At 47.8% G+C, this 21,958-nt stretch overlaps 1 protein-coding gene across 1 annotated transcript; it reads left to right on the forward strand.

Annotated features, from left to right (window-relative positions):
* Positions 1-2,128: 2,128 nt before the first annotated feature.
* Positions 2,129-17,010, forward strand: PSMG4 (proteasome assembly chaperone 4). The gene is made up of 3 exons (XM_028122936.1): positions 2,129-2,430; positions 13,718-13,793; positions 16,821-17,010. The coding sequence occupies exons 1-3, from the start codon at positions 2,263-2,265 to the stop codon at positions 16,940-16,942; spliced, it is 366 nt and encodes a 121-aa protein (XP_027978737.1). The 5' UTR covers positions 2,129-2,262; the 3' UTR covers positions 16,943-17,010.
* The last annotated feature ends 4,948 nt before the right edge of the window (positions 17,011-21,958 follow it).

The raw sequence follows: 21,958 nt of genomic DNA on the forward strand, positions 1-21,958 counted from the left end.
TCACCAGGCTGACCCATCCTCCCACCCCCCTCCCCTCTAGAACCCTCAGTTTGTTTCTCAGAGTCCATAGGTTCTCATGGTTCGTCTCCCCCTCCAATTTCCCCCCTTCATTCTTCCCTTCCTGCTATCTTCTTTTTTTTTTAATTTTTTGATTTTTAAAAAATTTTTTTTGAGATTTCCTAGTAAATAAGGAAATGCCAATTAAAACCACAATGAGATACCACTACACACTACTTAGAATGGTTAAAATGAACAAGCTTGACCATATCAAGTAGTTGACATGGTCCTTGCTGTTTGATGGGGATGGGGAGGACCCAGAACTCCATACACTGATGGGAATGTAATGGTATAATCACTACAGAAAACAGTTCATCAGGTTCTTTAAAAGTTATACACACAGGGGCACGTGGGTGGCTCAGTCAGTTAAGCGTCCTACCCTTGATTTTGGCTCAGGTCATGATCTCAGCGTCCTGGGATGGAGCCCCACATCTGGGCTCCCCACTCTGTGTAGAGTCTGCTTGTCCGTTTCCCTCTGCTTCTCTCTCCCTCTCTCAAATAAATAAATAAATAAAATCTTAAAAAAGAAAAAAAGAAATTACACATACAACTGCCATATGATCCAACCATTCTACTTTTAGGTGTTTATCTACCAGAGATGAAAGCAGAGGGGTAGCCGCTTTAGTATAATAGCCCCAAACTGGAAGCAGCCCAAATGAACATCAACATGTGAAGGAACAAATAGTGGTGCGGCTGAACAGCGGAATCCCGCTCCGCAATAAAAAGGAGTGAACTATTGATACACACAACAATGGATGGATCTCAAAGTAATTATGATGAGTGAAAAGGCAGACAAAAAATTGTACATACTCTAGGATTCCATTTATCTAAAACTCTAGAAAATCCAAACTAATCTGAAGTGACAAAATGCATATTCGTGGCTGGGAGGGAGCAGAAAAGGTTATAAAGGGGCTTGAGGAAACCTCTGGGGGTGATAGACATGTTCACTATCTTGATTGTAGCCATGGTTTCATGGGTTGTACGTGTGTCAAAACTTCCATTTATACACTTTAGATGTGTAGTTATTGTACGTCAATTATACCTGAATATAGCTGTTAAAAATATTGACCTGAAAGTTAACTATTGTATTGAATCATTGATAATTAGCAAATAGAACAAACCTTTTACATTTTACATGGTTACAAATGTAACCTTTTACATTTAAATTTTGTCTACTGAGACCTATTAGAGCTTTAAAAAGTAGGACTGTGATAGTTCTGAGATAAAACCCAACGGTCCGTTCTAACAGAACCTGACAAAATGGATCCTGCTTGCTTTTACCTCATTCTCTCTGATATTGAAGGCTTCCTTATTTCAACTCCGCAGTGTCCCAAAGTGACTCGGATTAAAGGGTCTCTTAGTGATAATGGCCACCATTAACCGTGCTCTCCACATACTGGCGCCTACTCCTTTCCACTCCTCTGAAAGGTACCTATTCTTATTACTATTTTGTCCACGAGGAAACAGAGTCCGAGAAAGATTAAAAGTCAGCCCAAGGCCCGGGCTTGTATGTGATTGCAAACCTCAGGGGGTCTGAGTCCAAGAGTGCCTTCCTGCCAACTTTAGTGGTTACAATTTTTGGAGGCTTTCTTCCAATATCGCCGCCTTTCTCAAAGGTAGCTGCATTCAAGGCTTCCCTGAAGGTACAGGGCTCCTAGGGGAGGAGGATTTTGGTAAAACAAACCAAAGACAAGGTGATGGCTTAAGGAACTAATTAAAAAGTGATTGTCTCCAAAGCGCTACGAGTCACGACCTGGGATGACGTTGCAGCTAGCTCTGGCACACGAATGCTACTTATCAAGCACTAAGGAGGAGGGAGGGAACAAGCGAGGGCGAGTTCTGCCCGGCGGCCCTGGACACCCTGAGGTCAGCCCCCTGACGCCGGCCCTGCCCATGTCGCTGATGACAGCAGGTTTTCAGCAAACCCCAGCACTGGGAGAGGCTGGGGAACCGCGCAGTCTGCGCTCTGCCTTCGGCGCGAGGTCGAGAAGCCCGGCCCCGCCCACTCCTGGGCCCGCCCCGGCCCCGCCCCGGGCTAGCCCCTCCTCCTCCCCGGGCCCGCCCTGCCGGAGCCCCGGGACCGAGAGCGAAGGCGAGCGCTCGGCCTCTCGGCCTCTCGGCGCTCGCTTGGTTGGGCCTGGCCAGGCCCGCGCCGGCAGCACAGCCGGAGTCTCGGCGCTCGCTGGACCGGGCCCTCCAGGCGGCATGGAGGGGTCGCCCGCGGGCGGGGACGTCTCCTTGCACAACTTCAGCGCGAGGCTGTGGGAACAGCTCGTCCACTTCCATGTCATGCGGCTGACGGACTCGCTCTTCCTGTGGGTGGGAGCCACGCCGCACCTGCGCAACCTCGCAGTGGCCATGTGCAACCGCTACGTGAGTGCAGGTCGGGGCGGGGGCGAGGGGGAGGGCGGAGAGGGCCAGCGAACGCGGTCGGGGAGGTCCTGAAGGGGGCTGGGGCTGGGGTGGGGGGGAGAGGACGGGGGACGCGGCGGGGGAGGCCGGGCGGGCATGGGGGGGTGGAGGCCCAAGGGAGAGGGCCGGTGTGGGGGCGGGGGCTGGGACGGAGGGTAACCGAGGGTCCCGGAACAAGTGGGGTACCGGAGGGGGTTCCGGCCCCCTAGGTGCGTGCGCGTGGCCCTCAGGTTTTTCCTGGGCCCAGGGGTCTGGGGGCTCCCCGGAACTCTTACTATGGTGTTTTAGGGAACCGGGGTCCGGTCCGACCTGCACCACCCGAGGTGAACGGGGTGCGGTCCACGCCGGCGCGTGGGCCCCCAGGCGAGCTCCGCCTCTCCCCACCTCCTCTGCCTTTAAGGCGGGCGCCCCACTGCTAGCTCTTCCAGCCCCTCTCTGTAGTTGGTTGTTCAGTGGGGCTCTACCGTGGGACCTCTGCTCTCTGGTCACACTCCTGCCCTGGGGGATGGCATCCACCTCTTAGTTTTCATGCCTTCCCTGTATTGACCACACCGAATTTTCTGTTTCTAGTACAGACCTCTTTCCTGAATTTTAGACTCCTGTGTTTCCGCCTGAAAGTTTAATAGGCATCTCACACTAGACATATTTAAGACCGAACTCTCAACCTCTTCCCACGGACGTGCTTCTTTCACAGCCATCCCATCTCCGTTGTGGAAAATCCATTCAAACTTTGATTACTCTGTCTTCCACTCTCCACATGGGAGTGTCAGTGAATCTGTAGGCACTGCGGTCCATCAGAACATCGGGGGAATCCAATCAGCATGTGGGGCGACCCCATCAGGTGGAGGCCGTTGGCAGGGTCAGTGAAAGAATTCACCCAAGACAGAGCAAAGGAGACAGCAGGTTATTGAATGCACAGCGGGAAGGAGAGCATGAGAGAGACTGTCTGCCAGGAGGCAGTGTTGTGGAACTGTAGTTAAGGGGGAGGGTGAGGAGGTATGGGAACATGTGGAATGTTCCTCCTTGTTTTGGTACCTGTTTTGGGGTGTAAGTAACCCATTGGTTAGCTAGGGCTTAGGTGGGTCGCCTAATGGGCCTGCTTGTATTCAGCCAAGGGGTTGGAGGGCACTGTGGGTCCTTCTACTGTACTCAGGTTTCCATTGTTCAAGTTGATTGCCTCAAAGCGGCCTCTACACACCCATCACCTCCTTTCAGGCCTGCTACCCTGGGCCAAACCTGCAGCATCTCCTTTTCCTTGCCTGATTCCCCCTTTGCTGCCTGTGTTAATTTCTTAGAGCTGCTTGTAGCAAAGTGCCACAAGCTGGGTGGCTTAAACCAACTAAGATTTATTCTCGCACAGTTCAGAAGGCCAGAAGTCTGAAATCAAGGTGTCAGCAGGTCTGGTCCCTCTGGAGGCTCTGAAGGAGAAATGTTCTCATGCCTCTCCCATCATCTGGTGTTGCTGGAAGTCCTTGGCATTCCTTGGCTTAGTTATAATGGCCACCATTAATCAATCAATGTCACTGGCCTTTTCTGTGTGTCTCTTTCTCTGTGTCTTTACTTGTAAAGACACCAGTCATAATAAGTTAAGGGACCACCCTATTCCATTATGACCTCATCTTAAATTCCAGCTTAATTACATCTGCAGAGACCCTATTTCTAAAAAAAAAAGTTACATTCACAGGTGCTAGGGGTTAGGATTTGCACTTACCTTTTTGGAGGACGTGATTCAGCCCACAACACTGCCTTATGGCCAGTTCTCTACGGGGCAGCAGACAGCAATCAGATATTGTCATTCCTCTGCTCCAGACCTTTCAAGAGGTACACTTAGAGCACAGTTCAGAGACTTTACAGTAACTCTTTAGGCTCTGTTACCTGGTAGAGCTCCCCTGCTCCCGCCCTCCTCCTGCCCACTCCTGGCTACTTTAGCACATAGGCGTGTCCCCAGATGTTGCTCCCTCTGCAATTAATTATCAGTATCCCTGGTGGTGGTGGTGGTGGGTGTGGTGGTCGTGAGGTTTGTCCATTTTATGAGTCTTTGTAACCTTAGTGCCTGACAAGCTGCTCATTAAATTGTTGAGTGAGTGAAGGAGGCCTCCCTCAAGGAACTCCAGGTGTGCTAGGGAGGGCTAGGAGTAACCTGCCGCAGTAAGGATTGTAATCTCCGAGGGGACCTTGGGGTGGTAGGAAAGCAGAGGAGTGAGCCATCAGGCAGGACCTGGGCAAAGCTTCAGGAAGGAGACATCCTCTGAATGGGGCTTCTGGATGTCTTCACACATATCCCTCTTCTGCCCTTTCCCTTCTTGCTCTTCTTTCCTGGGCGGCTTTCCTTTTTTTCTTTTCTGGTGGGTACTGGCAGCTGGGCCTTTGGGCAGGTGGCAGTTCCTTCTGTCATTGGAGGAGACGTAGAGGGCCTGCAGGGGCATGAGGTGATGGGTGGGGCTGTGTGTTTGGAGGTTGTGGTACGCTGGAGCCACCTCACCTTCTTTCTTTCCTAGTCCTTAGGCTGTAGTCATAGACAGTGGGTAAGGCTGTGGGTCACATGGGGCACAGCACTACTGATTGGTAAGACCAGGCCTTGCTTCTTTGAATCAGTTTCAGGATTCCTCCTGTGGGCTGCTTTGGCACACTTTGGCAGTCAGACCATTTGGTAGTCATAGCTCCTAGTAGGGTGTATTTCCTCATCTGGAAGCTCACACTCTACCAAGAGCAGGTAGGGAAAGGAAAAGAGGCCGGTCTCAGTTACCAGACCTGTCAGAAGTTCAGTCCTATTCATTGGTCACATTGTATACTTGTACATTATCTTCCTGCAGCAGAGCACCCACTCTCCAGCTGGAGAGAAATGTGTAGACCATAGCTTAAAGCAGGAAACACAAGATTCCTGTGGAACAGGGCTTGGCAAACCATGGCTTAGGGGCTGGCCTGCCTTCTACTTTTGTAACCAAGTTTTATCGGAACATAGTTCTGCCCATCCATTCAGTAATGTCTGTTGCAGCTTCTGTATTTTGATGGCAGAGGCGAACAGTTAAAACTGGACCTTGTAGTCCATAAAAACTAAACGATTTATCCTCTGGCCCTTCCCAGAGAAAGGTTTTTGGCCCATGCGTGGAGGGTGGCACCAAAGGGTCTGTGACGTCTCCCCCTCCTCCCTTCCCCCTCGACCGCCACAGTAAGACAAGACCATATAGAACAAAACCATACCATTCTGCTGCTCTTCCAGCTGGCGTACCTTGCATCACGTGGTCTGTCTGTGGCACTGACAGGCTTTAGAACAAGGATGATACAGGGGCCCTACGTGCTCAGATGATGTAGGACCTGTTGGGCCCACTTGGAGTGGACAGTGGTGCTCCAGCCATAGTAAAACTGTCTTAAGCATGTGTGTGCCTCGGAGACTAGCTGGGCATAGTAAGATTTTGGAAATAATGAAGTACTAAGGGTAACAATATAAGGTTTTTAGTTTTCTTTTTGTTGGGAAATGATCACCTTAAAGTAGATTTTCTGTTTCTAAAAGTTTAACTGTAAATACTGTTAGCATATAGCTGAATATTGAACTTGAAACTTGTAAACAGCAAATTCATTGAGTTCATGTTTTTGTTATCTTTTCAACAAAAAAGCTTGCAGTAAATGCTTTCATTCTTATCTTGTGTTTTTTTGATCATCTCTTATAGACCTGAACAAGTTCTTTCTCCTTTTGAAGTGACTTTGAACCGCTAGGAGGCAAGGAGCAGTCACTGATCTGTGCCCTGCTCACAGTATCTGGCACATAGTAGGTGTTTATTCAGTTTACCTGTCTCTACCTGGACAGTGTGGGGGGAGGGGTGCCCACCCCAGAGCCTCTGGTGGCACATGCTTGTTCCTCTAAAAATCTTGCCTCCTGGCAGGGAGGAGTTAAGATGGTGGAGGAATAGGGGCTTGTCATGTCCCTTGAACACAGCTAGTTATCAAATCATTCTGAACACCCAAGAAATCAATCTGAGGTCTGAGAGAGCAAAAACTTAAAGTCTACAAGTAGAAAAGCGACCACCTTTTGGAAGGTAGGAGGTGTGGAGAGTTGACTTAGGGAGATATAACTGGGTACAGAGGCAGGGAGGGACCCTGCTTATGGAGGTTACCACCAAGTATTTTAGCAGCGGAGTGCAAAATCTGAACTTTAGAAGTCCACTACTGTGGGGCACGTCCCTGGCTCAAAGGTGCTCAGGTGGTGAAGCAGGGCAGAGTGCCAGGAGTGACAGGGTGGTCTGAGGATTCCCTGGGTTGCAGGAAGAATGGGTAGTGCCAAGGTGCTGTGTTGTTCCCAGGCAGAGGAATAGGGATGCTGGCTGAGAGCAGCGGGTCTTGGTTCCGGCTTTCTGCTCTGTTTTCCTATAAACTGCGAACTGCTGTGTGGTGGTGAGACTGCTTTCCTGGGATGGGCGGCAAACTGCAAAAGCGTGGGGAGACCCTCCCCCAGAGGAACTGTGGGTCAGTGCCATGGGAGTCCCTAAAATTTGGAGTCTTGAAACTAAGTCATGTGCCTGAGATAAAAAAGCTTGGATACAGGCAGGGTGAGTGCAGGGTTCTGATGGAAACTGGGGGAACATGAGGGGTGATTGGTTGCTCTTTCATGAGGGCTCAGTGAAGAGTAGGAGTGTGAACCGTCAGCTCCAGGGCTAGTGCACAGGTTGCCGCCATGTTCATCCTGCCCATCAGCATGGAAAGCCTTCAGGGAGCAAGACGCACCACCTAGCGGAGGCTGGTCCGCTTACACCAAGCACTGTTCCCCTGAGCCCGGGAGGCCCATTTCCACTAGGGCCAGCCACCTGAGAATCAGCCCAGCAGGCCCCTCCCCCAAGAAGACTAGCACAAACAACGGGCTGGTACCAAGTCTACTAATCCTAGAGTGCTGCAAAGCTTCAGCTCTAGGGGAAATAGGATCTAGCTTCCTTTTTACTTTTACGCTTTGTTTTTTTATTATTCATTTATTTTCTTTTTTCTGTTCCTTTTATTATTTTTTTTAACTTGTATATTTTAATATTTTTTATTTTTTTGTTTTTATTTTATTTTATTTTACTTCTTTATTTTTAAAGTTTTGGATCTAGATTCTTTTAACAAGCAGACTAAAACACACCCAAGATTACTTTTTTGGGTATTTTTTCTTTGTTTTTTGTTTTTTTATTTGTTTGTTTTTTCTGTCTTCTTTTCTGGACAAAATGACAAGATGCAGGAATTCACCCCAAAAGAACAAGAAGTAGAACCCATGGACAGGGATTTCATCAATACAGATATAAGTAAGATGTCTGAACTAGAATTTAAAACAGTAATCATAAGGATAATACTAGCTGGGCTTTAAGAAAGCATAAAAGACACAAGAGAATCCCTTATTGCAGAGATAAAAGAACTAAAATCTAGTCAGACCGAAATTAAAAATGCTATAGCCAAGATGCAAACACCAAAGGAGGTCATAAAAATGAGGATGGATGAAGCAGAGGAGTGAATCAGTGATATAGAAGGTAAAATTATGGAAGATAATGGAGATGAAAAGAAGAGGGAAAGAAAGGTAATGGAACACAAAGGTAGACTTAGGGAAGTCAGCGACTTATTAAAATGTCTTAACATTTGTATCATGGGAGTCCCAGAAGATGAAGAGAGAGAAAAAGAGGCAGAAGGTTTATTCAAACAAATTATAGCTGAAATTCCCTAAACTGGGGAAGAACACAGACATCAAAATCCAAGAAGCACAGAGAACTCCCATTAAATTCAACAAAAGCTGACCATCAGCAAGGCATAGCATCGTCAGACTCACAAAATACACAGACAGGGAAAGAATCCTGAAAGCAGCAAGGGAAAAAAAATTCCTTAACTTACAAAGGAAAACAGATTAGATTCGCAGCAGATCTGGTCCACAGAAACTTGGTAGGCCAGAAGAGAGTGGTAGGATATCTTCAACACGCTAAATGGGAAAAATATTCAGCCAAGAAATCTTTATCCGGCAAAGCTGTCACTCAGAATAGGAGAGAGAGTCTCCCAGACAAACAAAAACTAAAGGAGTTTGTGACCACTGAACAAGCCCTGCAAGAAATTTTAAGGGGGACTCTTCAAGTGGAGAAAAAAAAGACCAAAGGCAACAAAGATTAGAAAGGACCAGAGAACATCACTAGAAACATCAACTCTGTAGGTAACACAGTGGCACTAAATTCATATCTTTCAATAATCACTCTGAATGTAAATAGACTAAATGCCCTAATCAAAAGACATACAGTATGAGAATGGATAAAAAACAAAACAAGATCCATCTATATGTTGCCTATAAGACACTCATTTTAAACCTAAAGACACCTGCAGATTGAAAGTGAGGGGATGGAGAACCATCTATCATGCTAATGGATATCAAAAGAAAGCCAGGGTAGCCATACTTATATTAGAAAAATTAGATTTTTAAAACAAAGACTATATCAAGAGAGAAAAAGAGCATTATATCATAATTAAGGGGTCTATCCATCAACAAGATCTAACAATTGTAAATATTTATGCCCTCAACTCGGGAGCACCCAAATATACAAATCAATTAATAATAAATATAAACTCATTGATAATAATACAATAATAGTAGGGGACTTTAACACCCCATTCACAGCAATGGACAGATCGTCTAAGCAGAAATCAACAAGGAAACAGTTGTTTTGAATGACACACTGGACCAGATGGACTTAACGGATATATTCAGAACGTTTCATCCTAAAGCAGCAGAATACACATTCTTTTTGAGTGCACATGGAACATTCTCCAGAATAGATCACATACTGGGTCACAAATCAGCCCTCAACAAGTACAAAAAAGATCGAGATCATACCATGCATATTTTCAGACCACAACTCTCTGAACTTGAAGTCAACCACAAGAAAAAATTTGGAAAGACCTCAAATACATGGAGTCTAAAGAGCATCCTACTAAAGAATGAATGGGTTAACCAGGAAATTAAAGAAGTAATTTAAAAAAAAATACATGGAAGCAAATGAAAATCAAAACACGACAGTCTAAAACCTTTGGGGTGCAGCAAAGGCAGTTCTAAGAGGGAAGTATATTGCAATACAGGTCTACCTCAAGAAGCAAGAAAAGTTTTAAATACACAGTTTAACCTTACACCTAAAGGACCTAGAAAAGGAAGAGCAAATAAAGCCTAAAGCCAGCAGAAGAAGGGAAATCATAAAGATTAGAGCAGAAATAAATGATACAGAAACAAACAAACCAGTAGAACAGATTAACAAAACTAAGAGCTGGTTCTTTGAAGGAATGTATAAAATTGATAACCCCCTAGCCAGACCTATCAAAAAAGAGGACCCAAATAGATAAGATCACAAATGAAAGAGGAGAGATCACAACCAATACCATGGAAACACAAACAATTGTAAGAGAATACTATGAAAAAATTCTATGCCAACAAACTGGGCAATCTGGAAGAAATGGACAATTTCCTAGAAACTTACTACCAAAACTGAAGCAGAAAGAAATAGAAAATTTGAACAAAACCATAACCAGCAAAGAAATTGAATCAGTAATCAAAAATCTCCCAACAAACAAAAGTCTTGGGCCACGTGGCTTCCCAGGGGAATTTTACCAAACATTTAAAGAGGAGTTAATACCCGTTCTTCTCAGATTGTTCCAAAAAATAGAAATGGAAGGAGAACTTGTGAACTCATTCTACAAAGCCAGCATTACCTTGATTCCAAAACCAGACAAACACCCCACTAAAAAGAATTACAGGCCAATATCCTTGATGAACATGGATGCAAAAATTCTCAACAAAATACTAGCAAATTGAATTCAACAGTACATTAAAAGAATTATTTACCATGATCAAGTGGGATTTATTCCTGGGCTTCAGGGGTGGTTCAGTATTTGCAGATCAGTCAGTGTGATACACCACGTTAATAAAAGAAAGGATAAGAACCTATCAAAGGATAAGATCCTGTCAATAGATGCAGAAGAAGCATTTGACAAAGCACAGCATCCATTCTTTTTTTTTTAATGATTTTTTTTAAAAGATTTATTTATTTGAGAGAGAGAGAATGAGAGATAGAGAGCACGAGAGGGAAGAGGGTCAGAGGGAGAAGCAGACTCCCTGCCGAGTAGGGAGTCCGATGTGGAACTCGATCCCGGGACTCCAGGATCATGACCTGAGCTGAAGGCAGTCGCTCAACCAACTGAGCCACCCAGGCACCTGCACAGCATCCATTCTTGATAAAAACCCTCAACAAAGTAGGGATAGATGGAACATACCTCAACATTATAAAGGCCATATATGAAGGACCCACAGCTAATGTCATCCTCAAAGGGGAAAAACTGAGAGCCTTTCCCTATGGTCAGGAATAAGACAAGGATGTCCACTCTCACCATTACTGTTTAACATAGTACTGGAAGTCTTAGCCTCAGCAATCACACAATAAAAAGAAATCAAAGGCATCCAAGCCAGCAAGGAAGAAGTCCAACGACATGATACTCTATGTAGAAAATGTGAAAGACTCCACCAAAAAATTGCTAGAACTGATACATGAATTCAGCAAAGTTGCAGGATATAAAATTAATGTGGAGAAGTCTGTTGAATTTCTAAACAATGACGAAGCAGCAGCAAAAGAATTCAAGGAATTGATCCCATTTGCAACTGCACCAAAAACAATAAGATGCCTAGGAACAAACCTAACTAAAGAGGTAAAAGATCTGTACTCTGGAAACTATAGAACACTTACAAAAGAAATTGAAGATGACACAAAGAAATGGAAAAGCATTCCAAGCTCATGGATTGGAAAAACAAACATTGTTAAAATGTCTGTACTACCCAAAGCAATCTACACATTTAATGCAATCCCTATCAAAATACCACCAGCATTTTTCACAGAGCTAGAACAAGCAATCCTAAAATTTGTATGGAACCACAAAAGAACCCGAACAACCAAAGCAATACTGAAAAAGAAAAAACTGGAGGCATCATAATGTCAGACTTCAAGCTGTATTACAAAGCTCTAATCATCAAGACAGTATGGTACTGGGATAAAAACAGTCACGTAGATCAATGGCACAGAATAGAGAACCCAGAAGTGGACCCACAACTATATCGTCAACTAATCTACAAAGTAGGAAAGAATATCCAACGGAAAAAAGTCTCTTCAACAAATGGTGTTCGGAAAACTGGACAGCAATACGCAGAGGAATGAAACTGGACCACTTTCTTATACCATACACAAAAATAAATTCAAAATGGATGAAAGACCTAAATGTGAGATAGGAAACCATCAACATCCTAGAGGAGAACACAGGCAGCAACCTCCCTGACCTCGGCCATATTAACTTCTTATAGACGCATCGCTGGAGGCAACTGAAACAAAAGCAAAAATGAACTTTTGGGACTTCATCAAAATAAAAAGCTGCACTGCAAAAGAAAACTAAAAGGTAGCCTATGATTGGGAGAAGATATTTGCAAATGACATATCTGATAAAGGGTTAGTATCCAAGATCTATAAAGAATTTATCAAACTCAACACCCCCCCCCCCAAAAAAATAATCCATTCAAGAAATGGGCGGAATACATGAATAGACATTTGTCCAAAGAAGATATCCAGATGGCTAAGAGACATGTGAAAAGATGCTCGGTGTCACTTATTATCAGGGAAATACAAATCAAAACTATGATGAGATACCACCTCACACCTGTCAGAATGGCTAAAATTAACAAGACAAGAGGCAACAGGTATTGGCGAGGATGTGGAGAAAGGGGAACCCTCTTAAGCTGCTGGTGGGAATGCAAACTGGTGCAGCCACTCTGGAGAACAGTATGGAGGTTCCTCAAAGAATTAAAAATAGAGCTACCCTATGATCCAGCAATTGCACTACTAGAGATACTACTAGCAATACAGATTCAAAGGGATACATGCCCCTTGATGTTTATTGCAGCATTATCAACAATAGCCAAACTATGGAGAACCCAAATGTCCATTGACGGACGAATGGATAAAGATGTGGTACATACATACAATGGAATATTACTTAGCCATTAAAAGGAATGAAATCTTGCCATTTGCAATGACGTGGATGGAGCTCGAGTATATTATGCTAAGTGAAATAAGTCAGAGAAAGACAAATACCATATGATCTCATGCATGGGTGGAATTTATGAAAGAAAACAGATGAACATACATTATGGGAAGAGGGGGGGAAGGAAAGAGGAAACAAACCATAAGAGACTCTTAACGATCAAGAACAAACTGAGGGTTGATGGAGGGAGGTTGGCGGGGGATGGGCTAGGTGGGTGATGGGTATTAAGGAGGGCACTTGTGGTGAGCACTGGGTGTAAATGATGAATCACTAAATTCTACTCCTGAAACCAATATCGCACTGTGTGTTAACTAAAATATAAATTAAAAAAATAAATATAATTAAATTAAAAAAAGAGAAAGGCAAAAAAAAAATCTTGACTCTATACTGAGTGCTGTTTGTTTTAGAAGGCTAGTATTTTGATAAAAGTAATTTTGACCATATTGTAAGTTAGTTGAGTTTTTTTTTGTCTTCAGCTAGGAATTTTAATGGTAAGGGGGATTACTTCCATAGTAATTGGAGGTCAGATTTCTTCTATATTTCAAAAGGGCCACATTTATTTCTTTAGTTTTACTGCTTATCTGAAATGAGGATTGGTCAAACATACTCTGACGTTCCTATTTTCCTTATTTGGACACTGATGGCTGGTGCCCTAGGACCCTTGCTGAGCTTGCAGAGCCCAGATACCTTCAGGGGAATGGAGTTGTGTGTTCTCTTTACAGGCCCAGATGAGGAGATAGGCATCCTGCCCTGTGGGCTCATGGCTAACTTGCGGGTAAGAGGGACCCAGGGGCACTTGGCACCTAGACTCTGTGATTAGCTTTCTTCCTGCTGTGCCCTTAATGGTCTTGTTGGCTTCCCTCTTGGTTATAATGTGGCCTTTCAGCATGCTTTGGAGTTACCAACACTGAAACAAGCCTTTTATGTAAAATAAGTCTTAGAACTTGCTAACAGCTCTATGATGCCAGTTTCCGCGACTGGTCTTCCTCTGTCCCAGCTGTCTGACCTCATGTGCAGCGGAGGGTCAGCCCACCTGGCCGTCTACACAGATGCCAGGGCTTCCTTCTCTCGGTAAATGTGTCCAGCCTCCCAGAACCTGCCACTGCCACACTCAGGAGGAATCCGAAGCCACAGAAGCTTGGCCGATGGAAAAGCAGCATTGTGTTCTTTGTTTTCCTTTTAGGATTCCATCCCTGTGTCTACCTCCCTCCTCGGAGACACTTCTGACACCACTTCCACTGGCCTTGCCCGGCGCTTAGGTACGTACCTGCGGCTGGGGCTGCAGGAGCAGCCAGATGGGGAGCTCGCTGTTTCAGGGACCCACAAGGCCAGGCCCTGGAGAAGGAAAGCATCCTTATACTGAGAGAGAAGCACAGACCTTTGTACGTTGGGTCTTCTTTAAGGAGGGCTTGTCTCTGTCCATGACCCTGACCACTGCCTCAGCCGGCATGTTCTTGAGGGGCTCCCACGGCCTGCTGTGCAGGCCGGTGAGTGACAGGGTGACTCAGTTCCCTCCTGGAAGCGCATTACCACCTCCTGGGAAGAGAGTGAGAGTGATGCCCAGTGCCCATCAGGCAGTGGCTCGGGGTCGCCTCCTGGTGGTGCAGCAGAGCCTGCGCAGGAGGACTGTCCTTCAGTGTCCATGTGGTGTCGTGCAGAGTTGGCCGGAGGGGAGGCGGGCCTGACCTGAGTATGGTGTAGACGGTGGTAAGCAAGAGCGGGAGGTTGAAGGCTCCACTGTCTTCTTGTGCCTGGAACACATACTTCCTGAAAATAGCTCGGTAGTTGAGGACGGCTGTGTCTGTCCTGCCCCTGCCAGTGTGCAGGGCGCCTGGGGACGTGGGACAGTGGGGGCAGCCTCTGTCTCCTCCTCGGTCTTAAGAGTGCACCAGTGCTCCTGGCCAGTGCCCTGGATGCGCGGGGCGCTGGGGGTGGAGGCAGGGGAGGCCCGGCCCCTGGTGTTGAGGGGCGGGTAGTTGAGTGGTGCCCACCGTTCGGCCAACCTGATCCCTGCTCAGTGGGCGTTTATATGCCAGTCACTCCAGGCAGTCCCCGCGTGAGCAGCGTGGCCGCACAGTGGAGGCGGACAGGGGAGTCGTGGCCAGGGTGAGGGTGGGTGCTTCTAGACCTGCCGCTCTGAGTTCCCTGCGTGCGGACGGTGCAGACCCCGTGGGCGTCTCTAGTGTTACAGGAGCGTCCGCTGGACTTTCTCTTTAGCCCGGCGTTAGAGAAACCTGGCTGGGAACTAGCCGTGCGCTAGTTACCCAACTACTAAGTTACTTTGGTAAGTTCTTATTAGGAAGTAATTTTAAATTTACAGAAAATTTGCAGCAAAGATACAGGGAATTCCTGCCTAGCCTTCACCCAGAGTCCCGGGTGTTATTCCCTATGTTGATGTTGTTATTGTTTTCTGAACCACGCGAAAGAGGTTGAAGACGAGATGGCCCTTTGCTCCTCGTGTGCGTCGGCCGGTGTGGAAAGGCTGACATACCGTATCATGCCCTGCCTGGTCAGGGGGAGACACAGGCGTGCTCATGTTTACAGAGCCGGGAAACCGCGGGGATCGCCCTAAAGTGGGAGACGGGTTCTGCTAGAGGAGGCTGGCGGGGGCTCGTTTGCTGCGTCACGAATAAATAGTTGATGCCAGTAAAGTAAGATGGACTCACGGGTGTCCTTGTGATGGGAGCCTAGTAGCACTTTGTGTGCAACAAACTAGTTTGCTTTTTGTTTTGTTTTTTTTGTATTTTGTTGGTTTTTTTTTTTAGTTTTGTGCAAAGGATTTTTTTAATATTTTTCTTCTCGTGTGGTTTATATCGATTATAATCTGTATAAACGTAGACCAAAAAAAATGTCTTCGCCAACTTCTAAACTCAGATATTGATGAAGGGTCGTCTCCTGCCTGTATCAGCCAAACCTGGCAGCGCTTAGCTGTTGCCCAGCAAGGACAAGCTCGCGGAAAGGCTGGGAAAGTCAGTGGTATGATGTGGCTGCTGGCAGTGCTAGAGGGACTGCTGATGCCCGGGTGCTGGGATCATGCCGCCCCGTCCTGTGCTGGTCCTCTCGAGCTTAGGTCTGGACCCTGCAGTTGAAAATGCATCACTTGTCTAGAGGGGCAATGGGAAGAGAGAGGACGTGTCCTGAAACAGTATCCTATATGGAGAATGAAAGCAAGTAGGAAAAGAGAAGTGCTAGCGGGTCCAGAGTAACCCCAGAAGCACTGGGGGGCTTTGGCGTGCATGGGGCGCCCTTACTCTGTGCGCACTGGAGGGCAGGGCTGGGGCTGCTGGGTGGACGGTGCAGGCAGACACAGTTTTGCTCCCTGTAAGATCCTGTCTTAGCAGGTAGAGTGATTGGAATCAGAGTGGCCTCTCCCTGGGGACAAGGAATTTCCTGCCCCTGGACGACAGTAGGCTAAGTGGGCTGTGACTTGACAGTGCCAGCCCCCCTCTCCTCACCTCCCCATGTGACAGGGCCAGCATGGTCATCTGATGTCTGCGGGGAGTGGGAGTTGGCACTTGCCCCGTGTAGGGGGGGGGGACGCTGAAGGAGGGGGCCCCAGCACTGGTGTGGTCGGTACTGAACTGGTTTAATTAAGGCTTACTGCCCAATATGTGTTAGGATTCTGGGCATGTGACTGGGCTTGATTTTTGTAGTTGGAGGAGCACACTTCAACTATTACGGTTTTGTAGAAAGGGGCTAACACGTATCTTCAACGTCAAATTGAAGGTCCTACGTTTGTGTGTCTGCACACGCATAGACACGTGTGTGTGTTATGTAAATGTAAATGTACAGACATGTAGGATTATCTCTGGGAAGGGAGTGGAATTCCTAGAGAGGGTGGTACTGAAGGAGAACTTAAATATTTTATTTTAATTACTTTATTATTGTCTGTATTTTAAAAAAGTAAAAACAAAACAGGCAAACCAACTTTTTAGGTAGAACAGTGGTACTCAACCATTAGGGCTTGGATCCCCTGGAGCGCTTGTGAATCTCTGGCTCGGTTGCTCTGGGGTGGAGCCTGGGAATCTGCATCTCTGACAAGCTCCCAGGTGCTGCTGCTGACCGGGGCCACTCTCGCAGAACCAGTGTTGTGGACAGTGGGAGGGGGTCTGCGTGGCTGCATTTGGAGCCGCTGCCTGGAGGAGCATTAAAAACCAGAACCTTCTTCTCTCCCTGCGACCCCAGTCTCTTTTCCCAGGTATGGTCCTGCTGTCAGGGATGTGTGAGGCACACACAACCTCCAGGCATTTCAGTCACGTCTGTGCCAATGTGTTTTCTCTTTTTAGCCAGGAAGACCAACAAACAGGTGTTTGTCAGCTATAACCTTCAAAACACAGACAGTAACTTCGCCTTACTGGTAGAAAACAGGATCAAGGAAGAAATGGAGGCTTTTCCGGAAAAGTTCTAGCAGAGTGGCAGAAGTGAGGATTTGTAACTTATGTACAATGTACATTGAAATAAATGGATTGAATTTCACTGTTTGTCATTAGGTTAATGTGTTTTCACATTTTGTTTTGTTTTCAAATCTTTTGTTTTGTTTTCAAATCTTCATCTAACTTTCCTTCTTCCGCTCACCAGAGTGTGGGCCAAAAAGCTGCAATCGATGTGCCTGGGGAAGGAGAAGAGCAAAACGGCAGGAAGAGTGCGTGTGTGGCCCACTCAGGAATAGGGAACGGGTTAAAATGGGATATTGTTGGGACTGCAGAGGGCTAATCTGATAATCTAGGAAAGAGGTACATGAGTCGTGACCCTGCCGTGTATGCTCCTCATTAGAATTAAGGTAGTAAGTCTTTATAAAATATGTGTCAGGTTATCTCCTTCCCGTCCCCTTCCGGGCAAGCCCTTCCCCGGCATGGCTGCTCACCGCTGTTCCTGGTGTGTTCTCCCTGGGGCCTGCTCACTGGATTTCTGGACTTGGTGAATCTCTAACTCGTCTGGGCCCTGTTTCCTCACCTGTAAATTGGGAATAAGCTCTCCCTTGCTGGGTTATCGTTAGGACTACATATATATACATGCTTCGCATGATCGAGTAAGCGGCATGGCGATTCAGATGTCAATTATGCTATTTATCTACTTCATTGTTATGGATCCAAATGCTTTAGCTCCTCCTGGCTCTTCTTGCTATCAGTGTCCTTCTTTTCTCCAAAGTCTCAAGCACCTGCTTTGGTTACCTTTAATCCTTAGGCTTTTTCTGCCTGCCACTTGTAGTGGATTCCAGTCTCGCTAGTTCCACACGCTACACATTTTCTTTCACACCCTTTCCCAAAAGCCAGTATGTCATGGGCCAGTGGCTCCTAACTTTGGCTTCACATTCGAATCCCTGGGGGTGGCCTTCACAGATTGCCTGTGCCTGGCCCTTGCCCAGAGACTCAGAGGGCCTGGGACCCAGGCTTTGGCAGATTTGAAAAGCTCCCCACGTGCCGCTCAGTACAGGTGAGGTTGAGGACCACTGGCAAAGAACTTCCTAATCTTCAAGGTCCATCTGGACCCCTTTTGTTGTTGGAGGCGGATTGGTTAGGGCCCTGTAACAGGTTCCATGCAGTGGCAAAAGTCTCACTTTGAGCCCGTGGTTAGGCAGCCAGGGGTGGTTACACTCTGGCCAAGACATAAAGGTACTTGAGAGGAGTAGGTCTGGGGTTCCAGAAGCTTGCCTCCTCTGCAGACTTGCTGTGCTAACCTCGGAGGCCACAGCCGCCACAGTCGTAGCTTGGAAGCACAGTGGGCACCTCTCTAAGAAGAGTAAGTAACACACAATCAGGGCTATGGAGAGGAGTTTGGTATAAATACTTTATTAAAGAAATAGTGTTTTCTTGTTAAAAAATACTACATTAAAGAAGAGAGTTTTGGGTTATCAGAACTTCCTCACAGAATCACAGTGTAAGAGAGTCCTTTCTTGACCTCTCTAGGAGCTGTCAGGCCGTGGGTTAGCAGGACGTCAATACACATGAGAAAAGAACTCTTCAGTTCGCTGATGGCCCCCGCTTCTCAGGTGGTCTGCGAACATCACCAAGGGAACAGTTTGCGTGCAATCCGATCTCTGCCTCTACTTGCCTTTAAGACCAGGACCCTGCAAGCGGGGTGAGAGGCCACCTGCTGTCCCCTCAGGGTGAGAGCAAAGACTCGGTTTACAGAGGCGCTAAAGTAGGGACAGTGAGAGCTCCATAAACAGGTAGAGTTTTTATTACTTGTAGTCAATGGTCATGAAATGCCCTTCATTGGATACCATCAGATGAGGTAGGGAAGACATTCCAGTGGAAATTTGTTAATGGGGCAACATTTTTTATTTCTGTACATTTACATACAAATTTTCCCCAAAGGTACAACAGATGTGACATCATGCAGACGTTTAGCTTTGAACGACAGTTCAGAACTCGATTTAGGCTTGTGCTATGAATGAGCACCTCCAGAGTAATCCCGGTCGACATGTACAGTAACACGGTTCTTACACAGAAACCTCAAATGAGTGGGGGTTGCCGAAAGGACAGAGGGAGGGAAGTATTCCCCACTAGACATAACACAGTGTACTGCTTTTCCAAAACACACAATACATTAAAGTGAGGTGTTCTTTAAAAGAGTTTAAGTGTGGGCTCCCCCAGCACGTGCGTGTGCCCGCGGGCCCCCAGGGGCGGGCTATGTGATGGTCACACGGGTCACTTAATGGCACTTCAGTCATTTCTTGTTTGGCTCTAGGAAGTGGTAATGTTTGAGTGCAATTACTTCCTTCACGAGGTTTAGTTTTGCTCTCTTTCTGTTGTGTGGCCAAACCAACCTACCAGCCCCCTTCCCCTGGTTGCAAAGGATTCTACTCTTAGAAGACAAAGCATTTAAAACTGTTTCCTATTTGTCTGAGGCGCTACCCTTTAGGGGATGTGGCGTTACTCTTGACTTCTGGAGAAGAACAAAATGAAGAAATATCCAGCCCTGTCTCAGGTGTTCACATTTGTGCATAACTTTTATTGGAAGGGGATCACAGCTCCCTGATAAGCTAGCAGGATGCAGGAGTGGGCGGTGGAGGAAGCTGGAGCTGGGGATGTCTCCCCCCGGCAGGAGGGGGTGGGGTGGAGGCAGTGGGGAAGGTGGACTTGAAGTAGCAGGTGCCTGAGAAGTGTTTCCTCACTAAGCACGGAGGCAGCAGGACCGAGGAGTCCACGCACCGCTGACCCCGCGCCAGGGAGCTGGGGCCAGCAGCCCCCTCCTGCGCAGACGGCCCCTCTTGCCTTGCTCGCATGGTTCGGGATCTCCCCGAGCTCAGCCCGCACGGCAGCTTTCCTGCTTCGTCCTCGTCTCATAAAGGCGTTCCTTAAGAGCTTCGGGTGTCCCGAAGCCGAACCAGCAAGAGAGCAGCTCAGCCTAACCCCGCGGCTGCCGCCAGAGAAGAGCTGTGGGACCTCTTTGCCAGGACATCACGGATTGTTGGCGAGTCAGCCGTGTTCACATCTGCTAGACTTTGGTCCCAAGGGCCCGGTCCCCATAGCCAGCTTCTCTTCTAGTCCGGATCACTGAAGTGACAGTGCTGACTGCTGTCTCCGCTGGACTGGTCTTCACAGTTGTCCCATCACATGGAGATCAGAGACCGAGGAACAGGACCTTGTCCATGCCGTGCCTCGCCTCTGCCCTCCGGGCTAGAGATTAGTGGCGGCTTGCGCCAGTTTCAGGACGGTTCTCACAGAAGGTCCACAAAGGTCCACGTGGCCAGCGAGGGAAGGCGCCCAAGTCCTGGAGGACAGCAAGCGGGCCGTCCTGGCGCTGGGGTGAGGGATGCAGACAGACACCCGGTCGGGTGCAGCCTCGGGGCCCTCGCCGGCTCCTTCCCAAGTGTTCCCCCCACCCCCCGGTGGCCCGGCTGCTGCGCAGGTCCTGTCCTGGGCTGACTGGGTCTTGCCTCCTGGGGGCTTTGTAGTAAGTACTTTAAAAAAGGCAAAAGGTATCCCGCAAGTTTGGCACGTGAAGGCTGCAGAGATGGAAAGGAAGATCTCAGATTGAGGTGAATGCAGACTAACATTGAAACGTGGAACAAAGTGACTTAAAAGCAATGAAGGGAGGTGTGGGTGAGCTGGGCTTGGAGCGGGTGGTGCTGGGGAGTGCCCGCCGGGCATCTTCCGTCCCAGGCACTGGTGAGGAGACAGTGTGGTTTACTCTGTGAGTTGGCTCACCTCCTCACGGTGTTTGTAGCAAGCCAGTGGGCTCGTACTGGGGTCTGGCAGTTTTGGGGGAGGGTGGTGGGTGGACTGAGAACAGACCGGGTGGAAAGCTGGACGGGGATGAAAGGGAAGTTACGTCAACCTCTTTCCTGGCCCTTCTGAGTTCTAGCCGCTGTCCAATGGAAGTCCCCTAATTGCTTCACAGACTCGAGACCACAAGCTCCCTGGAAGAACACGGCTCACAGCAAAGACATGTGTCACAAAGTGTGGAGGTGGACAATTCTAGAAAGAAACCAGGCTGTCCAAAAAATTGGGTGCCTGCGTTGCTACAAGGCAGCGCCTGCCTGCGCCAACGAAGCTTGTGTGTTCGTGGCCCCCTGGGTGTCCTTGAGGAGGCCCTCCAAGTCTCCCGTGACGCGCTCCTCGGGCGCAGAAAGCCTGACCTGGAAAGGCAGGAGGAAGCCTTCACTGTCGGGGACGCAGTGAGGAACACGATGAAAACCCTTGGCTATCGCGGACGGGGTGGGTGTTGAACTTTGGTGAGTTATTGCTTTCTCTCAACTGGTCTTGATGCTTGAAGAGGCCGGAGGTCAGGTGGACTCACCTGTGAGAGCCCCACTCCTCGCCCTCCTCTGCTGATAGAGGTGACAGGAAGCAGGCCAAGGCAGGGCTGCGTGGGGGATGGCTCCCATAAGCTTTGCAGCGTCTCAGCGTGAAGTGGGTGGGAGCTGACAGTCATCCAGGCTGGTGATTTCTATGCGGCATGTGCTCGAGATGTGGGTGACAGGCCACGTCCGGGAGAGGACCCCTCGCTCCTGTGGGTTTGCCTCAGTGGTCTGTGTCAGTTAGTTTCCTATTGGTTTTCAGTTCAGAAAGTAGCCTCGTGTTCAGGCTGTGCTGGCGAGGAAGCCGAGTGTGACAGAGGGGACTTTCCTGCCGGAGCTAAACCCGGGAAGGAGTATGCCTGGCGTTACCGCGCCTCACCTCTCCACACCCTTGCTCGTCGTGAGCTCGGCCAGGCAAACCAGTGTTGGCAGACCGTGACCTTAGTACCACCCGTTACTTAGGATTTCTGGTGAAATGTGTACACTTTGCCCCAAGGAGCTTCCAGCATCAAGTACAAAAGGATGATCTCGAAGGAAAGACTAAGCTGGTTTTAATGATATTTGGGAGCTGCTTTCCCCCAACACATGGAACAGCAGCTCTTACCTCACAAACACACACACACACACACACACACACGCACGCACGCACGCACACACACACACACACACACACCCTTT

This window comes from Eumetopias jubatus, unplaced genomic scaffold (genome assembly GCF_037043125.1).
Source record: "Eumetopias jubatus isolate StellerSeaLion01/CBP00866 unplaced genomic scaffold, mEumJub1_p1.0 scaffold_6, whole genome shotgun sequence".
NCBI classification, from domain to species: domain Eukaryota; kingdom Metazoa; phylum Chordata; class Mammalia; order Carnivora; family Otariidae; genus Eumetopias; species Eumetopias jubatus.